General features: G+C 34.1%; 1 protein-coding gene across 1 annotated transcript in view; it reads right to left on the bottom strand.

Moving 5' to 3' along the window:
• The window catches only part of Fstl5 (follistatin like 5), a 405920-nt gene that overhangs the window by 91637 nt on the left and 295712 nt on the right, over positions 1–18571 (bottom strand). Inside the window, exon 10 of the mRNA XM_075950900.1 lies at positions 5076–5237. Within this exon, the coding sequence (XP_075807015.1) occupies positions 5076–5237 (162 nt within the window). The remainder of the gene's footprint in view (positions 1–5075; positions 5238–18571) is intronic.

The following is an 18571-nucleotide window of genomic DNA, read 5'->3' as shown; positions in this document are numbered from 1 at the left end:
TTGTCGCTCCATTGTCGAGAGCTCAGCACTAGCAAATGAGACTTTACATTTTATAACATCTCCTCTTCCTAAATTCATATGGAATATTTCTTATTTGTAACGATTGTCTTATTGATATATGTATTTATATTCAAAACAAAAAATGCAAACTAAGATTTTTTCTAAAGAGCAAACAGCAACAATCTCGTCCACTTAAAGTAGCACATGTGAAAATCTGTCACAGATTGAGTAGATGCTATCAGTAAGTCTATCATCTCATTAAGAAAAGTCACTCTCGTGGATTAAGTGAATTACATCAGTAAGTCTCATTAAGGAAGTTAACAGTGTACGGCTGTCACTTAAGCAGCCTTATTAGATATTTGGAAATATTAAAAAAAGCAGACAAGCAGGTAATAACTTAATTGTCTAAACCTTTCCCCAAAACTTACCTTAAATAAATTATATGTAAGAAATATAACCACCACAAGTACATTTAAGATTTCAAATCTTGGTGAGAGACTATTTTAATCAAATCCTTGAATAATAAGTTGAATCTTTCAACTTCAAAACCAAGGAGTATTTAATTATGTATGACATGCTGGACAAAAGCTAGGACCTTCACATATCTTATTAGATAATCTACACAAATGCTATTTAATTATCAGATGAAGAGTTTGAGATTCATAGAATGAATTCTTACAAGTACTCAAGTTCAAAGGCTTGATTTTTATGAGAACTACGTACGTCAAAACCTGTGTTCTATTGCTATCATGAGTTTTATCTCTCTTCTCTCCTTTTCATTTTTATGTGAATGTCTCTCTGGTGTCAGGTATCCAGGCTCCATGTTTCTGGGTCACAAATGCAGCAATGCAGCATATAGCAGATTGGAACCCAACTCTATGTGGCAGGTGAAGGACAGGTAAATTGGTGTGGTTCTATTAGAGAAAAAAGTGTTGGTTGTGACAGAAAGATTGATGAGAAGCGGGGAAGTATCTTCTCCCACAAACATCTATTAGAAAATGTGGCTTTAAGTGGAATGCCTCCCATAGTCTTCTGTGTTTGAACATTCGGTCCTTAGAAGATGGCACTGTTTGGGAAGTGCCTGGATTCTTTAGGAGGTAAACACTCTGTAGGGAAATGGTTGAGAGTAAACCTTGGAGCTTCATAAAGCATATGCATTTCCTACTCACTCTTTACAGCCTATCTGTGAAAACAAATGGAATGTGTCCCTTCAAGAGAAAGCCAGAATAAACCCTTCTTTGCTTAGACTGCTTTCATCAGCTCTTTTGTCTCAAAAATGAGGCAAGTTAGTAATACAGAAGAAAACATCTGACTCAACTTGTCTGAGTGATTGAGTTTAACAGAGCTTGTGCTTGCCTTTAGAGACTCAGCCAACGACAATCAGCAGGAAGCCATTCCCCAAGAAGGAAGTGATACTAAGGTTTACTTTATTTCACTGTATTTACTAATTTCAATTTTCTTTTATTATTTATAGTTTTGTGTTTTTACTTTTAAGTTGTTGTGTAGCTGATAATGCATCTAAACTGGCTTTTGAAGACTGCCCTTTCTTTCTCTGTCCCTATCCTACATTGTTTTTTCTGGTGTTTCTAATACCTGTGACTAAACATGTTTTCTTATTCATTTACCCTTTTCCTTTATAACCAATATCCATCTCCTTCTCATTGATGCTTAATTATTGGCAGCCTAAAAATCTATGAAATGATCTGAAAAACTGTGTGATACATTTATTAGTTCTTAAAATTTGCTGTATATTGTTAGACTTTTTTATTTTTTTTAGTATTCTAAGATTCATGATTAGTTTATTTATTGGAGATCTCTCAGACTTTTTTTGATATTTGATGTTTATGTGTGTGTATCTATGTCTCTATAAGCACTTATGGCTGAAAATTGTCCTGTCAAAACTCCCTGATTCTTGTTCTGGGAAATTGTCCTATTATTTTAATTTAATTACAAGATATTTATATGTGTTCTCCAGTTTACTCAGTGACTGATTGATCTTCCAAAGAATATTGCTTAGTCTGCAGCTATATAGTTTCTGCTGTTTCTCTTTTTGATTTTCATTTACACTTAAATCTGATAATACATAAGGAATTTTTTCAACTATATTTTTAAGGCTAGCCTTATGACCTAAATTGTCTTAGAGATGTAACCATGGCTCACTGAGAGGAGTATGTATTTCATGTATGGTGGAATATTGTATAGATAAATATAAATTCAGTTGACCTATAGTATAGTTAAGCTCTGAAGTTCCTTTGTTTTCATTTATAAAGAAACATCTGTAGATAAGGGCAGAGTACTGAAGACTTCATCATTTATCTATCATTACAAGCAAATGGCTTAACATGAAATAAATGGAAATGATCAGGAAGTAATACTTAAACTTCCTGTTCTCAGGAAGTCAGTGATAGGACACTTGGAAGAATCAAAGGATGGGTCTGATGTTCTTCTTTTCTTATTGATTTCTATGATTCTTTCTGCATCATGGCTCTCATTCTGTCTCTTTAAAATACTTCCCTCCAAAAACAGGAAGAGCTACTGTCTTTTCTTAGTCTATGTTTTCCAAATATGAAATGTTTTTATATTATTTTTGTATATCATTTCTAACCTCACCAAAGAGAATGTTATTGATTCTTCTTTTCCAAACACCTTCAGTTCAAGCTGCTGACCCAACCCGGGTATGCATTTGAAGATTCTTCTCTTAGTTCTCTATGTATCTGGCACAGCTGAACATATCCCTCATATTAACGCTTCCTTTTCTTCTCTAGTATCCCTGGGTCTTCTTTTACTTTCTTGAATTTTACTCTTCTTCCACCATATCTCTGCACTTGTATACTAATAAAATGTTTAATATGTGATATGGTGAGATTTTATTTCTCTTCATTCATGTATTACCCTATAATGCATAGTTACTCAGTCTGTTCATAGACTTTGACCCAATGTATGAATATTAAAGACATATCTAGATAAATAATTAAATAACCACAGTTTTAAATTATCGTCATGAACTACATTATCCATAGTACACAGTTTTCTTTCTCTTGGGTTGTGTTTCCTACTCTTATCTAGCATTTGCACTTATTCTCTCAATAATCTCATCATTTATAATTATAATTGATAAAAACTCTTTTTTCTGGGACTCCACTTTTTATGTTTCAGATTGGAATGAAGAACTTTTATAATCTCTCTTGCTGATATTCCTGGAAGCAGGCAGACACAGGTTTGTATAATATAAGTTACTGTCAGAAATGATTAAGATGGGGCAGGAGTAAGTGATGATTGGAATTTTCTTCATTCTATTTCTATTATTTTGATTAGCCTTTTGTGCCTGGGTTACAAGCTCTGAAATGGAAGAAGCAATCATAAATACATAAAGGTGACAGTGTGTACCTGTCAATTATTTATTTAGTAAGATTTTGAACTTTCAAAGTTCAAAAGTTGTTTTATAGATTTGTAACTATTGACATAAACCAAAGTTTGAAGTGTTTCGCATAAAAAAATTACTGATTAAAATTATCTACTATGAAAATGGAATAATAGGAAAATTTATGTTTATTAAAATGATAAAAATAAAAATGGACTGATATTTATCAATACCATTTGAAGAAATTTACAAGGGACAATTGAAGAAATAATAAGGACTTTTATGCTCATACATCGTCATGCCAGCAAGTGAGTTGTTGAGCATAACAATTTATAAAGCACATCAGATTTATGTACATCTTTAAAGATATTAGAGTCAACAAATCATATTTAACTGCTTTTTTATTACTTAAATTACTTAGCCTTATTAAAAGTCATTCATTTTCATTTTCAACTTATTTGTGATCTATTTCATCTATATAACAATTGATTAGTCATTTGTATATATTATATTAATAATTGAAAAATAGGCTCAAACTTCTTCCTACACCCTTATTTGGGTACTGAAAGTTAGGTTTTCCAGCCCCTAAGCAGTTAGTCAAACGTCTCATCTTCCTTAACAAAGAGCTAAGGAATGAAAGACCTGGAGCAGTCAGGCCAAGCTCCAGCTCCTCATCTCCTGGTGCACACAAATACATCTTCCCAAATCCTTAACTTCTAGCACCTTCTAGTTCTTTATAGAAGCAGGTAAAGAGTTCCCAGAACCTGATCATTCTGCCCAAACTTCTGAAGATGGCTGGTAAGTGCTATTGGAACCTGAGCCTCTAGACATTTCCAGATCTCCTAACACCCTTGTACGTACAGTGGACAGATGAACAGTCCCCAGACCACCAAACTCTGTTCAACCTTTCCACTCTACCAACTCAGATGTAAAAATTCCAATTCAGAAATGAAAACAACATGGATTTCTAGAAAAAAGACATGTCTGCCAATATTTACTAATCCTTTGATAAGGGAACCCAGTGAGACTACCTGGAAGAACTTCAAGACAAGAATTCCAAAAAATGATTTTAACTATGTTAAGAAAACACTACTATTCTTCAAGTGTGGTTTTCTACTGAACTTTTCCTTTTGGTAGATTTAGGTATATCAGTTTAGTATTTCTGCAATGATGCTATCTCTCTTTTACTGAATTATATTTTCTTATATTATACTATAATGCCACAACTATCAATCAATTATTATACTGAAAAAACTATCTATTAAATTAATGGAGAAACTTTTTAAAAGAAACTTTTCTATGATAAAAACAAATTAAAGCAATTTTTAATCACCAAATAAGTTCTAACTCTCCAGAAAATACTAGAAGTGATACTTCAATCTGAAGATAATGATAAACACACTCAAGATGTCACAGGGAATAAGTAAACAATTGGAGAACAATTAATCAAAAGAGGTGTATAATTAAATATTGTACTTATCACAAAAATAATGGCATCCTATATTAATCTCTATGACAAGACTATTATTTATAACAGTAAACCTATTAGAGGAATGTATCAGATTTTTATTAAATGCAACCATGTTTTAATATTTCCAGCAGTTATTGAAATAACTCATTGTTTTTCATGTGATTTGTATTGCAATTTTTTTCTAAAATTTAATATAAAAGATCTGCACATTCATTTAAGGAAAATAATGTAAGAAACAGGCACCTTGAAGTGTGAGCTGTTTGGAGAGCTTTGGTGTAATGTCAATTCCATTCTTCAGCCAGCCAAGCTGAGGGTCTGGTATGCCCTCGGCATGGCACCGAAGGCTTGCAGTTACCCCAGGTTCTCTGGCCTGACTCTCTGGATACACTCGTATGACTGGAGGAACTAAATGGGGAAGCAAAAATTGATAAGTAATCAGCATTTACCATTTGATCTTGGAAAATGAACAAAATTATAAGATGATCCCTTATGAATTATTCATTTTCATTAGGTTGTATAATTAGTTTCCTGGTATAATTCTCTACTAAAATATCCCAGGGTTGCTTGGGGAAAGATAATTCTGGGCCTATGTCAGAAAAAATACAATTCAAACATGGGCTATCATGTTTCAGAAACTGTAATCTTGAAAATATGAAATTTAAATAGGCTCCTACTTTCCTACTACAAGATGACTTATGCATTAAATTAACACATAAAAGCATTATAAAGAATTAAAACCTTTTGGATTCAGTTATTTAAATAACTGTGTAGTTAGAAAGGCATACTCTTCCTTAACACAGCACATATAGAGATTAATAATATTTTACACATAATAGTATACTAAAAACATACTATTAACAATAAATTTTGTTAAAAACATGCAAGACTTTAAAAAACATTGTTGAAAGTATTTAAAGTAAATGAAATGTAAACTATAGTATTTTCATGATAAAAGAAACAAAGAAAGCATAAGAATAACTGAGTATCTCATTTTAATACTGAATTTGATGGCGATTTCTTAGGTATGGCCCCATAACCACAAACACCAACATAAAAATAAATAAATTGATTTTTAATTGAACTAAAATTTTGGATCATTACATAACATTGTCAGAAGACTTGGTTCAATTGCTAGGACAAACATGGTGGTTCACAAACATCCAGTTCCAGTTTTTTTTTCTTTTTTTTCTTTTTGACAGTTCCAGTTTAAGGGAATCTGATACTCTCTTCTACCTCTGTTTGAATTAAACACATACATGACATACATACACACAATACATACGTACGTGGCGAGGAAACACTCTTGCTCATAAAAAAAAAGAAATAAATCTAAAGCAATAAGAATGAATGGAAGAAAGTAAAACTAGAAAACAGTGCTGTCTATAATGTGTTTGACACAAAATATGGTACTTCAATGACATTCCCAGAATACACATTAATAGGAAGCAGGGTATAGAGGTGCAAGTTTGTAACTGGAATTTATTTAGCAATTGTACCAAGTCTTCTGAAAGAGTAACCAGTACTTCAAACCACTAAGTTGCATTTCTTAGTCCCCCTTTATCTTTCTTGACAATGTTATGTGATGACTCAAAATTAGAATTAACCAGAATTACCATTAACAGGTATTAGCAAGCTATTTATGATCTTCAGAGACCTAAAACTGGTTTAAAAAAATAGTTCAAAATAAAAATCCACTTTTCATATTATGAGAAATTTCAAAATACAAATGAACATCAACTAATGACTAAATCACAACATGTGGGATTTTTTTTTTTACAACATACAACAATATCTCCAGGGAACTTAAAGCTCTTAAGGATACTACAACACAAATGTTGAAGTTCTGATACTAAACAAAATCAGTCTGACAGGAAAGGTCATACACAATAACAGTCAATTTGTATGAAGAGCATATGGGTAAATGTGTTGAAACAGATTGACAGAATGCTTGGAGGAAAGAACAGAAGGAACATTTACTAATTGGATGAGTATAAGGACTCTTTGGGAAGAGGCAATGTAGGATTAGATAGATGGGCATACAATGTAGTATCTCTACAGCAGTATATCACTGATTTACATCATATCTGGATTTCTACCAGAATCAACACAAATAGCATAAGATCTTTAAAATGTATTAGAACATTTACCTAAATTTAATCTACTAGTAAAAAGTCCTTAAAGGTTGATATATTGTTTCACTAAAAGAAGTAATAACACTAGGCCAGAGCAGGCCTGAGGCAGCGAACTCCACAAGAGCAGGCCTGAGGCAGCAACCTGGGCCAGCGTGGGCCTGTGAGGGTGAACTCCATTGGAGCAGGGGCATTTCCAAAAGCAGGACCAGGCCGGAGACCTACGCTGGAACAGGCCTGAGGAGGCAACTCCACAGGAGCAAGTAAGTACAGGGAAGTAACCACTGAGCAAGTGAACCAGAGCCAGAGACCTCTGCGGGTCTGGGTATGAATCGGGGACCTTTGAGGGAGTAGACCTGAGCCAGAACACCTACGGGTCCAAGCGTGAGTCTGTAACCTCTGAGGGAGTAGAGAGGTATCAGAAACCTCTGCAGGTTCTGGGTGTGAATCTGAAACCTCTGAGGGAGTAGGCCTGAGCCAGGTCCTCTACAGGTCTGGGCACACCCAAGTCTGGTACATCTGAGAGAGTAGATTAGAGCCAGAAACCTTTGCACGACTAACCCCAAGCCAGGGGCCTCTGCATGAGCAGATGCAAGACTAGGGAGATTTACAGAAACAGGTGTTAGCTGGCAACCTAGGCCAGAGCAGTCCTGAGACAGCAAACTTCACAGGAGCAGAACAAACCCCTGGACCGCTGAGCGGACTCCAGGAATGCAGAGTGACCAATGAGGTAACTAGAACAATGGAACTGACTGCACTATGAGGAAAAACCATCTAAGCCTTGGATCCACTGGCACCTGGAAGATTAATCACCAGAATCGCAGAAACCCCCAACCACACCAATTAGAGAAAAAGATGAATAGTAAAGGTAAGAACAAACACAATGCCACAAAGAGCAACATGACACCAGTAAAATCTGTTGACTCTACAATGGCAAGACTTGAACAGATGTATATAGATGAAGCCGAAGAAAATGACCAAAAAAATAACTTCAGAAGAATGTTTGAGACTCTGTTGTTTATTGAAATCTGATTTTACAAGGAAAATACCATTATTCTAGATCTTGCTGACACTATAAACCCCATGTAAATCACAAGATTTGGTGATAAGGTCCAGAATGTAGCTACCATCAAACCTGAATCCTCTTCTCTCTTTTTGGTGATTCTCTAAAGACTAGATGAGGCAATCACCAAATGCAACAGATATAATACAGAGGAATCAGAGACAACCTTAGAAAGAACTGTAGGCTAGACTCTGTTGATACTGCCTTTAGCATTCTTAAACTTGGAAACCTCATAGATATCCAAAATCATAAACACAGGAAGTAGCTGAATCCTATCCCCTCTGCAAATACAATTCAAAAAATAGAACATAGGCATGTTGGGGAGTTAATATCTAGTTATATTTCTTAACCAGTGATTACAATGTAAATAATCTGCTTTGGTGAATCAGAAGCAACTCAAGGCCCCCATGATAACTTTGGCCAAAGTGTCACGTGCAAATTTAAATTTTTCTCATATATCTGCCACTGAGTAGCTTTCATAGCATTTTATTTTGTTTAAGTTGAAAAGCAAAAGCTTTTTAAAAGGGTATGCTGGAACACCTGGGAAATTCATACAAAATGCCTTTGAAACACTCACACCCCGTCTCCAATCTCCTAACAAGCAGAGTGTCTGGAAATGAGCTTTTAGTGAAGACTTATATAAAGAGCCAGAAGGGAAAACAACTCTTAATAAATATTTAATAAAAGAAAGTGGATCTTTTGACAGAATTTATGACCAAAATGAGAATCAATACAGCCTGCAGCATTTCTCTCAGGACAGGAAATAAGAGACAGCATAAACATATTAGAGAATTAATTTTCTAGAGTAATTATCAATAAACTCAAAGGGAAAAATAGATTCTACATAATTCATATAAAATATATAGATTTTATGTAGGCTGTCTATAGTCACACTAATCCTGACTGGCAAAGGAAAGGGTTTCAAAGAGCCTCAATTTTTCCTGCATTGCCACCGGCGTCTCACCAAATACTCTGAGCTGAGAGAAATGAAACTATCGAACACTACATCTTCAACATTGAAGTTTAATACGCAAATCAAATGTGTTTCAAGAAAGCAACAGATTCCTGGGGAAATATACATCTCACTTACACTACTGACATTAAGTGGTGGTAAGCAACAGAATCTGAGGTGATTGGTATAGCAATTATTGCATCTCAGTAACAAGCTAAGCATTTAAAAACAGTTCATTCCTGAGATTCATGTTTAAAGTATAACTGTTTAAAGATTGATGGCAACCTTAATTCAGAAGCTGACAATCCCCCCAAAGAATACTTCAAGTCCTTTGGGACATTCATTTCTATAATGAAGACACTATAAATCTGCCTTTTCTTTTTAACTGTTAGTACATATGGAAGGGATCTTATCTGTGTAAAAGGGTTTCCATGGCTATACAAACATAACACAAGCTACATTCATCTGAAAGGAGGGATCTCAGGGGAAAGAAACGCCTCCCTAAGATCCAGCTATAGGACATTTCCTTAATTAGTGATTGACGGGCCGGGTCTGGCCCATTGTGAGTGATGCCATCCCTGGGCTGGTTATCCTGGTTTTTATAGGAAAGCAAGGTAAGAGAGCCATGATGAACAATCAGTGTCTTCTACATGAGCTCCTGATTCCAGGTCCCTATCGTGTTTGAGTTTCTGTCCTGACTTCCTTCAGTGATGGACTATAAGGTAGAAGCATAAATCAAATAAACCCCTTACTTCTAAGCTTGGATTTGGTGTCAGTGTTTCATCAATAGCAGTAGAAATCCCAGGACAAGCTTTTATTCAGCTTAGATTGAGCAACCAACTTGGCCACACTGACACAGACTTCCAATACTGTACATGAAAGTAAGTTTCTCAATATTCTCTTTGCTATTTATTTTTTTTTCACTTTTCTTTCTTTTCAATTCTTTGGAGAAGAGAGTTCAGTCAGTTTTATGGCTACACCCTTTTTTGTACCTTTGTTTGGCCCCATACTTCTAATCCTCCTGCCTCAGTCTCCTGAACACTGAAATCATTACTATCTGTGATTCGGTGTTTCCTAATGATATTTGATATCTCACAAAAATAAATTATGAATTGTTATCTCCAGTCAGAAGTGTTTAAACTGCTTATTTCACACAATATTGCCAAATAATGAACTGGTCAGATCTCTCAGTCTTTGCTTTTCAAGTGTGAGGACCACAATTATATCCACAGAAGCAAACTAAAAGTAAAGCAGGTATGTAATATCATACAATCCCACTACTTAGGAGGCAGAGATGGAACTCTGCACAGTAGACTGGAAAGTTGAACTGTAAGAACTGATGAGTTAAATGTTCAACAAGAAACCTGCAGAAACTCTAGAATTCTTGATGAAGACACGTACTATCAACTTAAGGCCTTTCCACACACACCACACACATACCTTCATGCACACCTGTGCACATAGATGTACCTGCACATGTGATACACACAGGTGTAATATAAATACACACATACATGAAAAAATAGTCAAATAAAAATAATGCAAAATGATGCAATACTGAGTGAATATCTAAACTTATTTAATAACTGGGTTAGTGTTCTTAAAATAATCCGCAATGTATAACTGAATCATTATAAAATAAAAGGGGGCACAAATGATATGAATATGTAAGTTTTACTCATCTAAATTTTAACAAAACATTCGATTTGTTTGTTTTGAATATTTAGGCTAAAAAATTAACCAAGTTTATATTACCACTAACCTTTTATTTTCTTTCTTTTCTGAATTAACATGTCAAAGTGTGCTGAGTTCACAATTTAGAAATGAAACAAGGGAAAAAAGAAAGTGTTTCTCACCCAAATGCTTATTATCCAATCCTGATCATATAATATGCCTCTTCCTATAGTTCTACAAGACTCAACTAGTTGGAATTAAAACTCAAAACTAGACTTTTAGTTGTACTATCTATGACATGCAGAAAGATATTTAGGTATATTAAAATTTTTATTTAAAGTATCATTGCCATATAAATTAACACATCTATAGAAGTTTTCAAAGAATTCCAGTAAAAATTTTCAAGAAAATTTGGTAGTCAATTGTTTGTTTAAGATAAATATTAGCATATAAATAAATTGAAGAAAAATAACCAAAAGTTGTGTAAGGGTTCACATACTGTAAATGCAAATAATAAGATACTGTAAGTGGGTAAATAGCTCATTAAAGAGTATGTACGACATTTTCATGAGTCATCCAAACTTTAGAGATGAAACTCTGATACTCAAAAGGTACAACTTAAAATGTAAATAAAATAAAGAATAATATTTATAATTATATTTACTTAAGTCTTTCTGGAAATTTGGCTATCAATGTGAAAGTTTCCTATGAAAATTATACTGTATTCAGCATAAGTAGGAATATAATTATCAGACACATGGATCTATTCTAAAAGTCTGACGACTCTCATTGTATTTCGATAGACAAGTGTTTCTCTCTATGTTAGGAAAGATCCAAAAGAAGAATTTCATTCTAATAACTTTTCTGAGCTAACAGTAGAAAATTTCTAATGATAAGATATTATCTTCATAACCTTAAAGATGCTTCTGTCTCAATCTCCACACATTCTGACTGTATTTTGTCAGAGTTACTGCTCTTTGTGTGGGCAGTATGCAGAAAGCAGTCTCAATGCAGATGGAATTTAGCTAGAGACAGAGATCCAGACCGAAGTGATGACTTCATTCCACTGGTCCATAGTCAGGGCACTGATTACTTTTCATTTGTTCAATGCCCTTATCTTCCTCTGTTCTGATGGATTCTATCACAGCTCTCCCACAAATTATTCAAACAGCTGCAACTGTGAGAAAGGATTCTGAGAAAGCTTGAGGGCAGGACTATAAATGTGTCTGAACTAGTGCTGATTCACAGCGGCATCTGGATTGCCCTGTTTGTATTATGACTTTCTTTGTCATTAAAGCAACTTTCCTATGAAAAATTACAGACTGGGTTTAATAAATATTTTAAATGCTACTGAGCCAGTCCAATGCCTTTTGTCTCTGACATTATTAAAGCCATCAATTTCTCTTTAACATTGTCCCAAAGCAGTCTTTTTATATTCATGAGATTCACACTGCCTCTTGTCAATATTATAGAGCTCTCTGATCACATTACTGTGGTCTCCATGAATGGATAGGCTGTAACAAACGTTGAAGGTAAAGTATCAAATTAAGATCAGTATACATATGGCTATAATCTTTTCTGAGATTTGTTTGTTAGGTCTTTGTCTTCTATGCTATGCTGAGATATCACTCATTTTAAAGCTACTTTGATGGCAATAGTTTGTCTCAGTTTGATTAAATTGGATCTGATCTACTCATTCTTAATGCTGTGGATGCTTTCAAACTCCAGTTTCTAAGTTTCAAAAGCTATTAGTTTCAGAAACTCTTCCTGAAATACACAACACACACACATTCTCTCCATTTCTTCTCTCTCTCTCTCTCTCTCTCTCTCTCTCTCTCTCTCTCAATAAAGACATTTTTAGACAACACATAAGATTTTGTTTCTCTGAAACTATAACAGAAAATATTAATGAAAAAGAGAAAGATACTGACCTATAGCCTAGTACCACTTTTATTTTATTTTATTTTATTTTGATAGTTTCATCTTTAACTGACTTACATATATGACTTAAATCATTCATTTGGGAGTCTCAAATTACTTATTTGAAAGTGTCCTTGCTAAGCTTAGTAAAATTTGAAAGATTTTTCTCCCACTTGCTGGCATGTTCTAAGAAATAAAATGTACAATTTCTAGGAAGGGATTACAATGTTGCACCATTAGGCCAGGCTTCAAACTGCTCTAAAGAGATCAGGGTTGTGACTTCAAGGAAAGCGATCTGTGAGATACACAACAGCCTGGGCTCTATAAAGAGGTGCTGGCTTCGTCCTGTTTAACTATCGTCAGCGGGACTCAATGTGCAGTTATTCGCAAAATGGAAAGAGCAATTGAGAAAGCCTCCCCCGATAAAAATGGACTGTGAGCAAAACCATAGGGGTTTTCTTGGCTAATGATTGCTGTGGCTGGACCATCTGTGGCAGTGCCAATAACTGGTCTTGAGTTACATAAAAAAGCAAGATGAGGCTGGTTTGTAGTGGCACACACTTTTAATCCCAGCACTCGGGAGGCAGAGGCAAGCAGATCTCAGATCTCTGTGAGTAATAGAGTTTCTGGGTGATTATTTTGGGTTTGGGTGGCTGTGCAGGAAATGAATGAGCAGCCTCTTACTACAGAAAGTATTAACACTATTCCCTGTTTTCTAATAAAAACAGAGTAGAATATAAAATAATAACCCTGCATATTACCAATCAGTCAAACTTAAGCACTTATCCCAGAAAATGTACTTCTTGTTCACATAAAATCTATATATTATTGTGTTAACCTTTATCTATAGTAGGATGTTACTGTGACTAATGTAGTCATTTTTCAAAAGATGAATGGTTAGACAAACTTGTGCATATAAACCAGGGAGACACAGTAATCACCAATAGTAGCACAGATATTGAGTAACTACCCGCTTTCTGATTGGATATAATGCTGCACTTCACAGAAGGAAATTCACGTTAGCTACTGTTAAAATAGCCAGGCCCAATAGCTGGGAAGCTCACAGAGGCCTGATTTATTACTATTACAATGTGAAATGGATGCATTTTCATTATCAAACTGTTTCCTTGATTTGTATCTCTGTACTGATAAATTATTGCACATTTCAGATTTTATCAGAGAAATTGCTTAGTGCAATAAAAAGTAGTTAGTGAACTAATGCTTGAACTCACAGCAGCTGTCCATGCCAACACCAGGCTTACATAACAATAAGACAGACATTTTAACATGGGGGTGGAGGGGCGCATGAGCCTTATGACCAAGTGAGGCTTTATTAAGAGTTGTAGCGTCTAACAAGAAATGTCTGTTTTCTTTAAAGACATAGTGTCTGGTAAGTCAACCACACTCAGTAGATGGCCCCACACCCTTGATTACAGGAGCAACACAAACTTGAATTTGTAAGCCATTACTTCAAGATCTACACTCAAACTTTTCAACCCTCTGAACTTGATGGGTTGAAAAGTTTGAGTGTAGATCTTGAAGTAATTATCAGTGGAAATATTGATAGATGATTATGATCAAAACATATGAAATTTAAAAAGTAATTAATAAAAGACTATATTTATAACCCATCTACTCTCCTAAAATATTTGATATTGCTCCCTCCACCAATTTGGCCAGAGAGCACACACCTGTTTTTGTCAAATATTACATAGCAAACTTGAACATGTTAAATTCCCAATTCATAGATTTAGAAAATTGCTTTATGTCAATTCAAAAGAGCCAACTTATTTGGAGAATCCTCTAATCCATTACAACTTAATAATCTAAAATTTTTAAAAGAGAAACATACAAAGAAGATGTAGTAGGTGCTAAAAAGAAAATACTGTAAACATATTACAGATTTGTTCAAACTAACTAGATAAAAATGAAATCATGAGTCATCCCTCACTATACAGATATTCATTGCTTATCTTTTTTAAAAGAAAATAAGTATTAAATTATATGCAAAATGATTTTATGTATTAATCAAATTAATATTATTAAAATTAATCATAGTTTGATTAAATTTAAATGCAAATTATTACATTTTATCATAAAATATCCCCATTCTTAGGCTACATACACATAAATCATTATTAACTATATGCATGTATCCATACCTATATAAATATATGCACATGTGTGACTACATAAAAGCAAATTATTTAACATATTTCTCATATTGTGACCTGATACAATAGTAATTTAGACGATAATCATAGCAGCAAAGAATACCTCACTTGGGACCCTTAGACCTACAAATATCAAAATATGAATTGTCCTTACTCAAAGAAAGACTGCAGTTTTCAGTTTTATCAATAGATGGCAGACCCTTTACAATATGTTTTACTAAAAATAACAGTATTTACTCAAACATCTCAACTGATAAACAATATAGTTGATGTAAATAAATGATATATTAAACTTGATGTAGGTAGTTTATCTTCCCTGTCTGTACTGTTTATCCCTTCTTTGACTTACCTATGTACTACTTCATTCTAGGTATTATATTCATTTTTCAAAATAGCACCAGCAATATAAAGTAGTTTTATATACATTTCATCATCCTTAAAAGTCTCACTACTTTTAAACCATCTTTTTTTTGTCACACTATATTTGAGCATTGATTGAAGAAATTTTTATAGGATATATAACCATTGTGGATTTTAGTAGTTGTTATAGAAACTTGTATATTTATTACTCATTATTTTGTGTCTTAATTTATTTTATTTGATACAGGTCTCTATATATCCTGGACTGTCCTGAAACTCTCCTTTTAGACCAGGAAGCTTTCAAATTCCTGGTCTTTCTGCCTTATGCCCCTGGGGATAAGAAATAACTAGTTTTCTTCAATCAAAAACTGAACTGTTCAACAGAACATTAAGAGAATAAATAATCTATTCATAGTGATGGAAGTATACTGACAGCCACAAATGGCACACATGTTAACCATCATTAACTCAAAGACATGATGACAAACCTTTACAGATTGTTTTAGTAGGTTTTAGATAATTTGTATATACATAGTGCAATAGCTGAGGGATCTCACCCAAGTATAAATACAAAACTCAGTTATGTTTACTGTAACTCATCAGGATGCCTGAAAATAACTTCATACAAAATGTTCTGTGTGTCTCACTTTCATCTACGACTCATCACATGAGGTTAGGTGTGAAATTTTCCACGTGTGCAGTATGTCAGCGTTGAAAAGTTGCAGAAGCTGGAGCACATGAGATTCCAAAGTTGTGTGTTAGCAATCCCCAACTTCTGTTTTGTTCTGTAAATCATACAGGGAATGACAGACAGGTTGCATTTAATTTTGAAGCATATTCTCACATCTCACTTGGAGTGGTTCTGCAGAAGAATCCCACTTCCCTAGGGGAAGCTGTCTGAAACTTTTATGCACTCGCTGACAATGCACCAGCAGCAAAAACAAACAAACAAACAACAAAAACCTTCCATATCCTGAATAGTAAAGCCATCAACGCCTTCTGTCTATTCTGATGTTCCTTGTTACTTTGACATTCCATGACTGTCAGGATCATCACATTCATCAAATTAGTCAGAAAAGCAGTTCACTTTTTCACTGGATCGATATGAAAGTTTTGATTGGCATTGAATTGTTCAAGTTTAGTTTATCTACAAGTTTCAACTAAACAGAAGGCCCTTTGTACTTAATATACTCTCAATAAACAATAGAATAAATTCACATACAAGAAATTAAAATGCTGCAAGGCTGAAATTTTTCCCAGATATCTATAACTATTTATCTTTCTGAGTTTGCAATCTTGCTCATTAATAGAAAACTTAAAGAAGTAAGGGATATATTCTTAGCACATTTTAAGACAGATTTCTTCTTCAAATTATACATTCTTTCTGAATTTGTTTGTCATGTCAAGCTTCAATGAGCTTATTGAAGAGTACATTTTTACTTGTGCCAGCAAAGCAAATATGGTTACATGGAATGGACCATTTATGTTTTAACAAAAGTCATTTGTTGATTATTTGATATGCTGAAAATAGTTCAATTAATAAAATAAGATTCCTAGTTCTCTTAAATATACAAGGAAAAACAATAAATTTAGGGAATAAATGTATCATTCAAATCTAATAACAAATCTATATGTACATTAAAATAGAAGGTGATGGTAGTATAATTTTCAAATTGAATATTGATTGAATAAAGAACTCTGCTGACAATTATCTAAAGTGAAAGTGATTACTTTGCTTTTCAGTGTTTATTGATATGTTTGATGAGAAAAATCTCATTTGATCTCACAAAAATGACGTGAAATAAGAAATAAGGAAATAAGAACATTTATACCAAAAACCATACACTAATTATTTTAAGCATTCTTGTGGTGTAAAAGAAAATCCATGTACAAGGTCTTGGATCTTATGAAATCTCACTAGAGTGTGTAATAAAGGACCATGGAAGTGTATTTAGTAAAAAATGCATTAAAGAAGAATAAAAATGTATTAATCTGAAGAACTCATAAAAGTATGTACATTTTATGTTTTATGTATACATTTTATGTATGTTTCCTTGTCCCACAGTGTCAGAAGACAGTCTATAACTGACTAGCTATGGTAGAGAGTGGTCTATTTCTCTATATGTTTAAGTGCTGTACCCATCTATTGGACAACAATAAATAATAATATATATATGCAAAAGAATAAAGTCAAGTTTACTGATAAATTTCAAACAAGTTTTTTAATCACATGAGAATTAGTTACATGAGTGTAGCTATTGTTTGTTATAACTTCATTAATTTATACTAGTGTTTGGAAAATTAAATGTGTTATTGTAACTACTTTGACTTGAACTACAATTCAAATAACATAAGAAGAAAGAACAACAAATTTTATTCAGTAGACAAAAAGTATGACATCTTTCCACCAATAAAAGCAAAGAAAACCCAGAACACAAGGTAAATACATTACTAGTTTAAATGAAGTGAAATTTATTTTTAGATTATCGGTATTAACAAGTGCACATGCAAATTGCAAAGAGCGCTTAACGTCTAATTAAGCTATCTTGTGAATGTCCTCCTGCTAAATCTTTAAGCTCAAATCGGCATCATTACCACATTAACCTCCTTTGACTCTCTTGTTACACAAGTATCGTTACATTAATTAGTCTTTATGCTGTTCTTAAAGTGTTGGCTACCTCATGATTATTTTAGAGTTTTCTCATTACTTCTAAACACAGTAGCAATTTACCCATGAAATATTCCTGCAGAATGTTGTATACTAGCCTAGTAAATCATATCGTGCTAATTTAAATATATCTCTCTAATTATAATTAGGTTATAATCTTAAGAACATATGTGATACCAAAATATCGAATCAAGGCTAGGAACCTTCATTTGCCCCAAGTAAAAATAATTCTGGTTTAAGAAACTTAAGTATAAGTTAATCAAAGTGGGAACAAGGTAATAGTATCTATGAATGAGTTGTCTGCCTGGGAAATCTGCTTTTAATAACAAGACTGTAAGCATGTCTCTGGCTTCATTAGGGCTGTCCTTATCCTACCCTAAATCCCCAGAACAGGAGAGAGAAACAGCTCTCATTAGTCTCCTGTAGGGAGAGTGCACATGCGCAGCTCATGCTTTTACATCTGCTTTGCTGTCCTAACAAAGGCTCCTGATGCAGCTGTATCTCAGCCAGGAGGACTGCCTTCAGCAGCTCAGGGATTGAGGGCGATCAGAGTCGGCAAATTTACCACTCAATTGCCTTTTCTATCTGAGGGAAAACTTCATTCCCTGAAGCTGTGGAGGTGAGGGGCTTAACCATCTGGGGCCGGGGAGAAAAAAGGGAAACACACACACACACACACACACACACACACACACACACACCTCCAACGTGTCATGATCTCATCTAGGATGCTGACGAATGGCAGACCTTCAGCAGGTGAAAGAAACTGAAGAGGCGACGCAGAGTAGGCAAACTATTA

Source organism: Microtus pennsylvanicus, chromosome 16 (assembly GCF_037038515.1).
Source record: "Microtus pennsylvanicus isolate mMicPen1 chromosome 16, mMicPen1.hap1, whole genome shotgun sequence".
Taxonomy (NCBI): Eukaryota; Metazoa; Chordata; class Mammalia; order Rodentia; family Cricetidae; genus Microtus; species Microtus pennsylvanicus.
This window is presented reverse-complemented; position numbering and strand designations above follow the sequence as displayed.